At 34.4% G+C, this 12,997-nt stretch overlaps 3 protein-coding genes across 5 annotated transcripts; all 3 read right to left on the reverse strand.

Annotated features, from left to right (window-relative positions):
• Window positions 1–2,615: 2,615 nt before the first annotated feature.
• Window positions 2,616–5,055, reverse strand: LOC106391227 (cytoplasmic tRNA 2-thiolation protein 1). The gene is made up of 10 exons (XM_013831836.3): window positions 4,832–5,055; window positions 4,531–4,645; window positions 4,320–4,462; window positions 3,880–3,999; window positions 3,689–3,801; window positions 3,511–3,603; window positions 3,364–3,404; window positions 3,185–3,251; window positions 3,003–3,114; window positions 2,616–2,911 (listed from the first exon to the last, which is right to left on the reverse strand). Exons 1-10 carry the CDS (start codon window positions 4,934–4,936, stop codon window positions 2,741–2,743), a joined length of 1,080 nt encoding a protein of 359 aa, XP_013687290.1. The 5' UTR covers window positions 4,937–5,055; the 3' UTR covers window positions 2,616–2,740.
• Window positions 5,056–5,455: 400 nt separating this feature from the next.
• On the reverse strand, window positions 5,456–8,947 carry LOC106396191 (major facilitator superfamily domain-containing protein 12). 3 transcript variants are annotated; one of them, XM_013836523.3, is made up of 12 exons: window positions 8,374–8,947; window positions 8,013–8,223; window positions 7,840–7,909; window positions 7,474–7,670; window positions 7,299–7,374; window positions 7,064–7,227; window positions 6,850–6,976; window positions 6,724–6,783; window positions 6,596–6,646; window positions 6,354–6,512; window positions 5,918–6,050; window positions 5,456–5,827 (listed from the first exon to the last, which is right to left on the reverse strand). In XM_013836523.3, exons 2-12 carry the CDS (start codon window positions 8,180–8,182, stop codon window positions 5,649–5,651), a joined length of 1,386 nt encoding a protein of 461 aa, XP_013691977.1. In that variant the 5' UTR covers window positions 8,183–8,223; window positions 8,374–8,947; the 3' UTR covers window positions 5,456–5,648. The 3 variants fall into 3 exon arrangements, with proteins under 3 accessions (XP_013691977.1, XP_022557916.1, XP_022557917.1); XM_022702195.2 differs by having other exon boundaries at window positions 5,456–5,842; window positions 8,374–8,935; XM_022702196.2 differs by lacking the exon at window positions 8,374–8,947 and adding an exon at window positions 8,309–8,332 and having other exon boundaries at window positions 5,456–5,842.
• Window positions 8,948–9,361: 414 nt separating this feature from the next.
• LOC106396192 (non-specific lipid transfer protein GPI-anchored 14-like) lies at window positions 9,362–12,110 on the reverse strand. Its single transcript, XM_013836524.3, has 2 exons — window positions 11,722–12,110; window positions 9,362–9,784 (listed from the first exon to the last, which is right to left on the reverse strand). The coding sequence occupies exons 1-2, from the start codon at window positions 12,056–12,058 to the stop codon at window positions 9,528–9,530; spliced, it is 594 nt and encodes a 197-aa protein (XP_013691978.2). The 5' UTR covers window positions 12,059–12,110; the 3' UTR covers window positions 9,362–9,527.
• Between the last annotated feature and the right edge of the window lie 887 nt (window positions 12,111–12,997).

Below are 12,997 nucleotides of genomic sequence, written 5' to 3' on the forward strand. Positions count from 1 at the left end.
AGAAAATGTATTGTATCAACTACCTTAATCTACGTGAAAGGTTCTAAAACATCATATATAATCGAACGACAAAGGGAATCCTAGGTGTGGTTACAGTAACTGTTACTGTAATAATATTGGTTACAGAGGGAATCCTTATCTTCCTGGTGGATGTGTTGGTAAGATATTGATCTAACAACGGATTTATATCTCTCTTTGTAAGTGTTTACCATTTGTTGAATCTATCTTTACCAGTTATAATCATAGCTAACTAGCATGGTTCTCATCTTGCAGAAGTTATTAGGGTCTTATTGTTGAGGCCAAAGACAAAGGTGTAGAGATAGCTACTGCTGTGGGGAAACAAATGCTTGAGAAAAACGTGTTTATATTTGGAGCTGTTGACTATGATGAAGCGTCTACAACCGAGAAACTTCATCAATCGATTAGCTACAGAACACACTTGTGCGGTGTGCTTATCAAAAGTATGTCACTTCGTCCCTTAAATGTTTTCAGTTAGACTAACAAATTGTGATTTAATATAACATTTTCAGTTATACGATTCTCATCTTAACCTGAATAGGTTAGCCTCTGAAACCGAGATTGAGGAGTTTATTCATTTGGATATGGTGAGTACGAGATACCCTTTCCTTAAGATAGAAGACAGAAGAGTATATATAAAGGGTATGTTGATTATGTTTCTTCTCAGGGTAATGAAGTTGATTTGAGCTCCATGCATAAACAGTCTATAGAGTATGCAGAAGCTAAGAAGAGCACAATGAAAAGTATGGTACTTCACTTGAACTATTTTATATCTTTTTTTCACTCTTTTTATCATTAATTCTATTCTCTCTCATACTTTATCAAATTGCAAAGTTCAAACTCTCTGAGATTTTAAGCATGTGTGTTACTACCATATTATGATTCATTATGTTTATATTGTTTTTTTTTTTTGGGTAGTGTTAAGGTGCAGGAGAAATAGTGGAGATTGGGGACGTAAAGCACATAGCGGAAGAGAAAGAGTTGATGGGAGAGAAGGTTGAGAAACTGAAAGAGGAAAAATGTTATAAACACCATACTTTGTCTTCTTTCATTATGATGGTTGTCATCTTATGCTTATCATGTGTCTTATAACTTAATACAACCTCCAGTAATGTTACTTTCAGCCATGCTTAGCTTTTTTTTTTAACAACGATGATGTCCTATGAAGTTGAATGAAGTCCTAATAATAACTATCAACGATTGGGATAATTAGTGGCTTTAATGTAAAAATCCAAAAATTGCGGTTTTGATTATTAAATTGGAGAGGTTTTGGCAGCGTACGCAAGGGAAATGAAGAATAGAGCTGTTCGCTCTAATTTTAGAAGAAACAGTATAATAATTCACAAGTAACTTTCGAGTGATTGCTCGTTGAAGATGTACTGGCCTTAGAGAGAGAAAAAAATAATAAGAATAGTTTTTTGTTCCCATAAATATTTGCCTTTGAACATTGGTAAAAAATATATATCAGAATTAAATAAAACATTTTTTGCCAATAAATAATCTATTTACCTTTAAAGTATAGTAACTGATTTTATATAACAAATAAAGAATAGCTTTACAGCAATTAAAAATTACTTTATATTTGGTTGACAAAAAAAAAGACAGATTACTTTATATTTTCTCCATCTAAAATAGTTTGAGCATATAATAATATCAAGTTATACTACCTAAAAATAAAATCCTACAAAGTTATTATTTGTCTAGATAATGATCCTACCTAATAAACCATTATTATATAAATTATACTATCAAAACTAAATGCAATATTATGGTAGTAAAAAAAAAATATATATATATATATAACAATATATAACAATCCCGCGGCATAGCGCGGATATTAACCTAGTATTAAGAATATTAGAAAGTAAAGTAGCCATCTTTGACTTTACCACACAAAAAGGACAATTTGAGAATCAACAACAACGTCCTGTGGAGATCGAATCCATACATACACATGTGTATATGGATTTTGGAGTTTAATTAATTCTTTCAAAATTTTCGTTTGTGAAATGTTGCTTTTGGAGTTTTCCCTAGGTGATTTAGTAGATGAGCAAGATTTGTTTCTGAAAAGTTTCATTTCGTATTCCACTAGATGGATCTTCCAACCATGTTGGCATCAAATATCATGTACATATATTTTCTAATTTGTATGATTCATGTATTTTATATGAAACTGTTTACATATATGTAGAGATAATTAATATTCTCACATATTTCCAATATTATATTTTCATGATCTTTTATTATAACTGGTGTATATTTCTATTAAGTTCAATTTCGATAAACAGCTAAATTAGATAATTTACTTATATTTATAAAAAAAATAGTTAGTACATTTAACTAATATTAGGTTTACTGTTTTAAGAAATTAATAAGATACGTGACTCGGTCTGAGAGCTATAACCTTCAAGTTGGCTCTCTAGCCAGCGGTGGGGAACTTACTTTTTCTACCTGGTCGCAATCCTCATTGTTCATGATGAGCCTAGATTAAGCCAAAACTAAAATATCTTATATAAATGTAAAAATATATAAAATAAATTCGCTGAAAAGGCCTAATTAACGTCTAATAATTCTTGAACATTGCAAAAAGACAAAAAAAAAAAAAAAAAAAAAATTCTCTTGAAGGCATAACTTGTACAACAAGGGATTTCAAACTTTCTATAGAATCAATCATCATGACTTATATGAGTTTCATAGCTCTCTCTCTCTCTCTCTTCTAAACTTAGAAATCAAGAGATCCACATTGTTTGCTCTCTAAAGATCTTGCAGCAGATGCAGGTTTCTTTGTTTCCTTTTTATGATCACCATTTACGCCTCCTCTCGCTCTTCCAATACCCATCTTAGGCAAACCACGGTTCAGTCCATCCAACAAAACACAAGCTTTACACCATTTCTGCATTTCATTTGTAATCCAAACAAGCAAACATTAACAACATTCCTTGATGTGATAAGAGAGAGTGTCTTTTGTTTGCAAGTCTTCTCACCTGGCTAGAGATATAACCGCACCGCTCGCAAGTCCCTTGCTCAGGCATCTTTGTAGTTGTTGCAATTCTAAAATCTTCACCAGATTTTATGATGTCTAGAATCGCCCTTGGCCTGCATTTTTGTATAAGTTAGACATCTCTTACGTTTACTAATTTGATAAAGAAAGGTCGAGCAAGAAGACCTTAGTCTCTCCAAATCTTTGATGAACTCACGGGCGAAGCCACGATACGCATTAGGAGAGTATATACCTGAAGATTCATCTAAATCACTTCAGCAAGGATTTGGAGAGAGGCCAAATAAAGATTACACGAGATCTGCTGTCATGAAACTTCAAGAAGGCTAATGAAAATGCACACTTACATTCGGTGGAGAAGTAGTCCAGCTTCTTGAAATAAGCATACGTGTGTACTATGTTAAGGTAATCACAACATCTTTAGTTGACAAGTTCCAGCGATATAAACACAAAAAAGAACTATAGATGAAAATGATTCAGTAATGAAAGGATATATGACAATCTCCTTCTCGTATGTATACTTGAAAGGTTTACATCTTGGAATGGGACCATCTTCACCTGTAGTTATCGATGTACACCGACTTAATCTACAGTTAGCCAAAACGTTACAAAAGATCAATAAGTCTGAGGTTATATCTCCATTTTTCAATATCATTCAAAACAAATAGATACCTAGCGATATCCCCACGCAAGATGTTCAAGAGAACGGTTTCTGCTATATCATCTGCGTTATGACCAGTTACTAGCTTATCTACTTTCAACAACGCAGCTCCTCTATCAAGCGCCTTCAAACAAAAGTAGTTGTTGTTCTTATGCAAAGTTAGTTATTACCAAACTGTAGAACCAACAAAAGCTCCCCTAACCTGTCTACGGAAGACACCACAGAAGGTGCAATTGTTCTTAAGACCGATCATTTTCACAATGTCGTCCATTGTCCATCCATACAGATCTTTGTATGAAAGTATCTGAAGAGGCAACCCATACTGGAAGAAAACACACATAAACAACGCATCAAATTAAAAAAAAAAAAAACACCATAAAACAATCACTTAATATCAACGTTCAAGAAATTGTTATGCGCTTTATAAATGACTAGCGACTAGGCAGATTATTCGTATGGATTTGTACTAACAATATTGATTAATTTAACAGATTTAGACTAATTTATATCGATTTAGAACAGTTTTAACCGATTTAGAACGGTTTAGACCGATACAAATCGGATTTTAAGAAAATTGTTTCGGCACCTAGACAGATATTTAGAACATTGTTTAATAGACATAAACTCCAAAAACAAACTTACTTGGAGTTCGTTTCGTTTAACGGTCTCAAGAGAATCATCACGGTAACCTGTGATCCCTTCATCTATGGACAAGAGAAAGAGATCTAGCCCGTAACTGTGACGTCTGTTTAGCTCTGACAACACATACGCCAGTACTGTAGAATCTGCATAAACGAAAGGCATCAAACCAGAACAACAGAGGAAGTCACAAACAGTTTTTTAAAGAGATTACCTTTGCCACCAGAGGCACCAATAGCAACACGTTCACCGGCTTTGAATAAACCATTCTTAACAATGACTTGATGAATCTCCTCCTCAAAGACCTCGTAGAAGCAATCCTTGCATATCTTTAAACACACACAGAGAGACTTAGAATCTAAAGATTATAACACTTTCTGCAGTAGACTCCCAACTAAACAGAACGATTTTAATTTGATTAGATCCTCTATAGAGATCACAATACATACATATGGAAGGGTTTTGGATTCATAAAGATCGAAACTTTACAGTAATTGAAGTTGTTTCAAGCTTACCTGTTGAAGGGTTTTGGGTCGTTTGAGGACGGGGCGTCTCTGGTTACATAAGCAGCAGAGGCGAGAGGCTCCTTGTTTCTTGCTCTTTGCTTCGCTTGCTTCCATTTTTTTAACCGGAGCTCAGCTCATGAGAATGAAATTTTCCGGGATTTAGTACAAGCCGCCGGTGAAACACGACCTAAACTCGGAGTCCTGTTTCAAAAAAAAGAAAAAAGAAAAACGAAAACGGCGGCGTTTTGTACATCGATGGGCCTTAAAGGGCCTTGAGAATTCAGCATATACCCTTTTGCTCTGTTTAGTTTGTATAGCAGTTAGTTTTTTTTTTTTGTATAGCAGTTAGTTAGGTAGGTAAAAGGTTGTTGAATGTGGTTTAATGAACAATTCATCTTGAACAAATTTAATAAAATGTTCTTGTTTGTGATCTATAGGTACAGAGCTCTGCTTTTCTACTCTGTTTCTCTGCTCTGTTTTGTTCTGCTCTGTTTATGTTTATCTGAGTAAACATATCCTTATGTCTCACTGATTATACTACATCAGCATTCATCTTCCAGATCTCATTATGCCAGGGAATAAGACCCAAATGAAAGAACTTAACAAAACAGCAAATAAGAGTAGACAGCAACGAAAAAGAATCAACTTGCATTAATTTTTTCATAAAGTAATTCTTGTACAACAAATGCTTTCTTTCTCACTGTGGTCTATAACTTATACCCTTATGAACATAAACAAATCAGCAGACTGAAACATATAAACACTGTTAAACTCACATCCCCACTTTGTGTAAATGATCTTACCAAACGAAGAATGCTGCAGACTTTCACTCGAGTAGCAACGGTTGACACAGAGGCTTCAGTATTGTGCTGTCTAGCTCCATAAAATACGTGACAGCGACTCCAATAAAAGAGCACACAGCTGGGACAAGTCCTAACCCATATCTCGTCACCGAGAAGTTAAAACTATGTTGTATGTTTACATCAACTTGTGGTGAAGTGGCACCTGCACCATTGTTTTCTTCCAAATCACACATCCAATCACCAACAACAATGTAATCATTACATTTCTAAGTAAGAAAGAAACAAAACTTACTTTGGTGTGACTGAAGAACATACAAAGCAAGCCCACATGACATTTTATCTAAGAAGCTTAAGGACCCACAGACAAAAGCACATCCACCTAGCTCTGAACCAATCAACACACTCTGCATACTAATTGCTGTCACCTATAACAAAAAAAAAAAATGTGAATTACCAAAAAGATATAGTACTCCCCTCCGTTTCGCAAAGATAGAATTTTTTAGTGTTTTCACACATATTTAGAAAATACATTAAATCATTATACTCTGTAGTTTTCAATTTTTAATATTTTTTAACCAATAGTAATTCAATAAAATCAATTAATTTTCTTGAATATCACAATTTTTTCATAGAAAATACAAAGAGTCTATTTTTGTGAAACAATTTTTTTTTCTAAAATGAAACGGAGGAGGGAGTATAGTTTATGTAGCAGAGGGAGAGTGTCTAACCAGAATCAAGGCATTTGCGATACCGATAAAGACAGAGATAGCATACATGAAAGAGTTAATGCTTCTAGGCAATAAGAGGATTGATACACCACAGAACATCCAAATAATGCCACCAGCACAGTAATAGGCCTTGAGACGTTTCCCATTCCATGGAATCTCCTACACAACAGAAAACAAAAAGGATAAAGTTTTTTTTTACAGAAGGAGAAGACATAAGTGACGTTTTGAACTTTGTTGTATACCTGGAGCATAACCGACACAACAAAGCTGCAGATGTAGATTATTGCAGGAATCTGAAAAAGATGAAAACATTGGTTAGGACAAAGTTTAATGATCATAGAGAGAGAAAAGGTACTCTTTTGTCACTTACGAGAGCTTTAGCGGATTGAGCCATTTGAAGATCGTCAATAACAAAGAATGCAAGATATGCCTGAGAGTTATTAGAAAGTAACCATAAGTACTGATCCAAGAAGCAAGAGAAGATACAGAAACTAACCTGTGAAACATTCAGAACTAGTCGTGTGAGGAGGTAAACCACAGCGACTTGATAATATAGAATCTTGCGGAACCAGTAAGCCCATGGTATTCTCGTTCGGTTACTTTCTCTTAGATTTATCCTCAGCCTTTTCAAAATCAAAGAGAATCAAGTCAATGAGACTTTGGTAAGGGTTTGAGTTAAAAGCATTTTAGAGATAAGTGTTGTGTGCTACCGTGGTTCCTTTGTCCCCATAAGGAATATGATCACAAAGCCGCAACCAACGGTGATGCATGAATAAGCAATCCAACGATACTGTGACTCAGTGTTTTCTTTTGTATCTGCTTTGCTAACACCAAATACAACTAAAGCAATTGCGTATAAGCCTAAGTTCGCAACCTGAGAACAAACAGTTGACAGAGAAGTTAAGAAGACATCTTTTAAGAGACCAAGGGGGAAGAGAAGCTGACCATGCTAAAGGCGTTCCGGGAGCTTGTTAGTGCTACTCTGCTTGTTGAGTTCAGTGTAATGCAATTTACCATAGCCCTAAAGAACATAAACATTTAATGAATACTCAATGACTCAATATGAGGTTAACTTACAGAGAAGATCAAATTAAATTAAAAATAGAAAAGAGTGGTTTACATGTGGGAAACCTGAGTAGCTGCCCATCCTATGTTAAAGATAGCTGCAAAGGTGCTGTATGATAATGTTTCAATCGTTAAGGAGGTGCTATGGAGGATTGAACAAGGCAAACAACCGCCAAACACTGAGGAAAACGAGATGGCAACTAATAGAGATCCTGCAGCGTGCCAGATTTTGAAATGTCCAAATCTGTCAATCTGTTATGTGATGAAGACAGAGATGGAAGTGAAGAATCATTACCATAGAACAAGACCATTGTAACTTAAAATCTAGATTTGACTTAAGTGACATGAGACTAAAGAGAACCTAAAGGTCTAAAAAGAGTTGCTTGAACACCAAGACGAGTTCTGACAACAAAGGAGTTACCAATTCACCAATGAAGATGGTGGCAAAGCCATCAGCAACTTGACCAGAGAGCATGACGATTGCAGCATCCCTACACAAAGGAACAACAACAGCAAAACCTCACTCACTAAAAGTGAAGACATTTACAAAACTCAAAAGGAGATTTTTTTTTTTTTTTTTTTTTATAATTAAACCTTGGGGAGAGACCAATCTGGGTGAGGAACAAGAGGAGGTAAGTGAACCAACAAGAAGCGGTAATGTCATTAAGCATATGCCCAACTCCATAGTAAAACACAGACAATCTCCCAAGCGGTTTCGTGAACGAATCCTCTTCGTCCTCTCCAACAATCACGGATGACGTCATCAACTCTGTTTTTTCAAATTTTTTGCCTCAACGATTTGAATCTGCAAAGGCGTGCATGGAGTACCCATCAACGAATTTGGAAGACCCAGAACGTATAATCGATTAAAAGTATCTAAAAATACGAACTTTCAGATTGAAGACATATGAAACAGAGGAGGTTTTCAGAAGGAGAAAGGAAGAGACTTTCGTACCCGTAGAGTGAAACAGAGGAAGCTTCCGATCAGAGAATTGAATTTGAATCAGACCCTTAAGAGATCATCAATTCGAGGGATTATTAATATCCCAAAAGAAAAGTCTGTGGGAGCTCAACGAGAAACTTGCATCCCTGTTTTAGTACAAGTTGATGTCTTGCATATGACACGAATCTTTTGTTAAAACGATTAATAATGTTGCGTAAAGACGTGAAATTCTATATTTTTTCTGGGATTTTGATTTTAGATATTAATGGAGTCAATTAGAAAAATAAAAAAAAATCAAGCGTTATAACAAAATAATAATAGAAAAATTCAGAGATGTTGAATGATAGATAGAGAAGAAGATAATCTGGGAAGTTGTGCGGTCATGTGGTTGCTCTGTGGATTTGGGTATGGAGGAGATTTGTTTTCTGGATGATTATAATAATAGCAACCTCCCTCCAGCTATTGAGATAAATGGAATCCTCTTTGAAATTTAGATGTAGTTTGAATATTATATTAGAGATTCTCTGTGTCTTGTGTTCCTACTTGCTTTTGCCAAGTCCAAACAATTCTTTACATGGTGTTTTAAATTCTAATAAATATCAAATTTATTGAAAAAATATCAAATTTATTGAAAGAATATCTTTTCAAGGGCACTGGTGGGTTATCAAGTTTGATATACAATTTGTAGTTGGCAGTATATAAGATGGTGCTTTCAATTTGTAGTTGTGTCTTATCTCTTTTTTCCTTTTATTTTCTTGTGGATCATATTGCTCTTGTTGCAGATTTCTTCTTTCTTGGTAAGGTGAAAATTTGAGATGACACGTTTCAGAAGAGACATAAGATCAATCCCAATTAAAACGATGGCAAAGAGGCTTAAGTTTTGTACCTTTTACATTTGCTATCGACATCCTAACAAAGAAGTTGATACACAAATCTACCGTAAATGAAATTTACGACGTGTGTATGCAGATTCTTGAGTTTATATTTTTAGAGCGCAAGATTTAAAATAAAAATTGATAAAAGCATACGAGACAATACAAAAATTGTAACTCGTGTCTTATTTTGCGTCATACAAAAAAAAGTTGAGAAGAGTTCTCACGAAACGAAAGTAACTGCACAAAATCAACGTCACTGCAAGCGCACAAATTTACTTTTCAATATTACTTTTATAAGGTGATAGTAAATGATATTATGAAGAGATAGGCAGCAACTTCAAGCACTAGCCATCGTTTCCGAAAGCTCTGAGCGTGGTTCTTGCTTGGCAAAGAGGTCGCCCGACCACTGTTGTTACCATCCTCGGATCCTGCGGTTGGAGATATGCTGGTGGGCGCAGGGGCCGAACCGGGGCCAGATTTGTTTAAACCGTTTGCTAGCTGATAGAACACTTGGGCTTCTTGAGATTTTGGGTCCATGTGAAGCAAAGCTGAAACACTCATTCCAAAGGGAACAATATGAGTTTGGCAAACTTAATTATATAATCAAATTATCTAAATTTGTTTTTTTCTAATGTATTGTTGTATAGATTTTTTTTGTGCAAAACTGTCAAGTATTGTTGTACATATATATACTATCGTACTCTAAATCAAGACATACAACATAATGGTAGAATGTACTAATCGTGTATCACAAGACTCGTAACATTTACTCAGATATGATTGTGGAGAAATTTACTCTCAGAGACATATTTCAAATTATGAATTACTCTCATAGACACTTTGGTCCAAATAGACACTTTCTCTTAGTAAATTGTCATAACTACCCCTTATCTATGTAAAGAGTAACTATTGGATAAGTGTCTAACTAGATCGTAAAACCAAGAAATTGAACCAACCGATTTTCTCATCTTCATTATAACGATTAGAAAACTAGCGAGGAAAATAAAAAAATTCGAAATATAATGAAATTTTTTTCACTTTTGTAAGACAAATCCCCTTTTCAAAATCGATTACCCCCCAGACATGAACCCTAATTTTGGCTCTTCACCAACTTCTACTAAAACCACAGATCGATCTGAACCCTAATCCACTTTCTCAAATTCGACATCGTGGCGTCTTTGGTGAAGCGTCGGAACCGTCACTTTGTTCAAGTTTTCTGTCTCCACCTCTAGCTTTTGTTCGATCTGAAAATTTTCCGCCAGCTCTTCATACTCGACCATTGGTGAGTCACACCATGAATTCAGAAACTCCAATCCATTCTCAATCATGACTCTCTGTTTCTAATTTCATAAATATATCTAACAGATTCATCTATCAGGTCTGATTTTTTATCTTGGTTCATGAGGGTAAAAACAGTGGTGGAGGTGGCTACTCGAGAGGATACAGAGGTGGAGACGTGAGGATGAAGAGCTGGTGGTGATTATGGATGCCGTGATGGTGGATGCTATGGTGGTGGATGTTGATACGGAGGTGGAAGACGTGAGGAGGAGGATGTGGTGGTGGATGCCGTGGCTGTGGATACTGTTGTGGTGGATGTGGATACAGAGGTAGAGGTGGAAGATGCGAGAAGTAGGAAGTGGTGGTGGATGCCGTGTTGGTGGATGTTGTGGTGGTGGATGTGAATATGAGGTGGAAGACATGAGGAGGAGAAGGTGGTGGTAAATACGGTATCCACAGAAAATTTTGTAACATTTTCATGTCCACCAATTTGTTTGTCCACATATATAGTATCCACAAATTGCCTACGAGAAACCTTGTCCAAGAGAATTCGTCCACAAAAACTCGTCCACAAATCAACACATCTTCGGATCGTTGGATCTGCTTTCTTCAAAATGATCTGACGTCCACGATATATTCTCATAAACTCATATATCTAATTTTTTGTTTTATTGCTTTATCTTTTATTGCAATTACAAGATAACTGGTTCTTTTTCGGTTTGCTTCCTTAAAATAAGCATCTTTCTCTTTAGTAATAGCCAAGGTCATTTCTGTCTTAATAAAAACAGCTGGCACGAAAAAGTGTGTCAAAATTGCTTTGTGTCTTATAGAGTAAACAAAACTCACAATGTGTCCTTTTATGTAAGTCTCTCATGATTGTGGCGTGCGTGACTTAAATAAACTAAATGTACTAGACATCACTCTCATGTTTTGTTTTTGTTTTTGGATTAAATGTCAACACAAAATGAACCCAAAAAAATTAGTTGCTTAACTTTTGTGGTGGATTTTGTATGTTTTCTGTAAAATTCCACCAAATCAGCTTCAGTCCAAATGTTTACCAAGAGATCAAAATATTTGTAAATACACATACATAGAACAAATGGTAATCAAAAGATCCTGGAGTCTACGAATATTCAGCTATCCAACCACAATTATGCAATATAATAGTATCTCATGAAACTGTATAGAGAGTGACAAGGGTACGAACCAGGGCATTTAGTGACGTCAGCAACGGCGTGACAGACAGAAGGAAGAGCAAGAGCGAGAGACACATTGATCTGGAGACCCAAGTCAGGATCATTCCTGTCTTGGATGATCACACAAAGAAACTTTTTGTCGGATTTGAGGACCTGTTTTAGGCCGGAGCAACAGTCCGGCGTCGGAGTCTTTGCCTGTCCTTGCACGTAAGGAAGACAAGTGGCCATACCCACAAGCTGCTCAGTACACTCTTCCTTATCTTTCGCCTTATCCTCACCAGCTGACACCAACGTAGCCATTAGTAATGCTATTGCTATCGCCACTAAACTAATCCTCCAAGACTCCATTATTTTTTTTATTGTTCATGAACGGTTTAACCCTTAATGTTGTTGTACTCTTTACAGTTTATATAGCAACCTTGGCATATTTTATTTTAGGGTTTTCTTTTTTATTTTTTCTTCAAACTTCTCTTTATCTTATTTACTAGATTAAGATCCGCGTCTTGCGTGGGATAAATATTATATATAAATTATTTTTACGTATTATATATTTTTTACACATTATGAAATAATAAATATACATTAAATATTAAAAAAGCAGAGACTATTATGTATATTATCAAATTGATGCAAACATATAAATAAATTTTATTAATCCAAACACACTTTTTATTTTATATGGTCTATATTTAAATTTAAATGATATTTACATAGATATATAATATATTTTTAATATTGATATTTATTAAATCATTTTTTCTACTCATATTTTTTTGATCATTTGTATCTTCTTATAACAAAAACTTTGAATTACTGATAATTTTTTTTTTCATTCTGTGATGTTTAATAGTTTTTTCAATTTATAATTTTTTTAATAAAATCAATGCAAAATTTAAAATTTAACTATTAAGTTGTCAATATTTGTTCAAAGCTTTTATCAAAAAAATTATTCAAATAAAACTTCAAAATTTAAATATTTAAATATTTTATATGGTATATAGTTAATTTAAACGATATTAATATATATATATACATATATTTAATCGCAATATTTATTAAATGATTCTTTATATCTATATGATTTTGTAATCATTTATACTTTGTCATAAAAAAATTTAAACCATGGTTCACAAAAAATTTAATGTGAGACTTTTAACAGTTTTAGTAATTTATAGTCATTTTTAAAAATTCAAAATATCACATATACAAAAAAATCTAAATTTTATTATATGGTTAATGTGGTTGTTTAATTTATTTTAATAAGTTAAAATTGAAAAATGATAGAGA

Source organism: Brassica napus, chromosome C4 (genome assembly GCF_020379485.1).
Source record: "Brassica napus cultivar Da-Ae chromosome C4, Da-Ae, whole genome shotgun sequence".
NCBI classification, from domain to species: Eukaryota; Viridiplantae; Streptophyta; class Magnoliopsida; order Brassicales; family Brassicaceae; genus Brassica; species Brassica napus.

What these genes read in the sequence shown, in the direction of transcription:
- LOC106391227 (XM_013831836.3), bottom strand. Translation starts at nt 4,936, where the DNA reads ATGGAAGCAAGCGAAGCAAAGAGCAAGAAACAAGGAGCCTCTCGCCTC. An exon ending in TTAAACGAAACGAACTCCAA is followed by an intron (nt 4,000 to 4,319) that starts GTAAGTTTGTTT and finishes GTTTTCTTCCAG; the next exon opens with TATGGGTTGCCTCTTCAGAT. An exon ending in GGACTACTTCTCCACCGAAT is followed by an intron (nt 3,252 to 3,363) that starts GTAAGTGTGCAT and finishes ATGAATCTTCAG; the next exon opens with GTATATACTCTCCTAATGCG.
- LOC106396191 (XM_022702195.2), bottom strand. Translation starts at nt 8,182, where the DNA reads ATGACGTCATCCGTGATTGTTGGAGAGGACGAAGAGGATTCGTTCACG. An exon ending in CCATCTTCATTGGTGAATTG is followed by an intron (nt 7,671 to 7,839) that starts GTAACTCCTTTG and finishes ATCACATAACAG; the next exon opens with ATTGACAGATTTGGACATTT. An exon ending in CTCAATCCGCTAAAGCTCTC is followed by an intron (nt 6,647 to 6,723) that starts GTAAGTGACAAA and finishes CATCTTTTTCAG; the next exon opens with ATTCCTGCAATAATCTACAT.
- LOC106396192 (XM_013836524.3), bottom strand. Translation starts at nt 12,058, where the DNA reads ATGGAGTCTTGGAGGATTAGTTTAGTGGCGATAGCAATAGCATTACTA. An exon ending in TGACGTCACTAAATGCCCTG is followed by an intron (nt 9,785 to 11,721) that starts GTTCGTACCCTT and finishes TGAGTGTTTCAG; the next exon opens with CTTTGCTTCACATGGACCCA.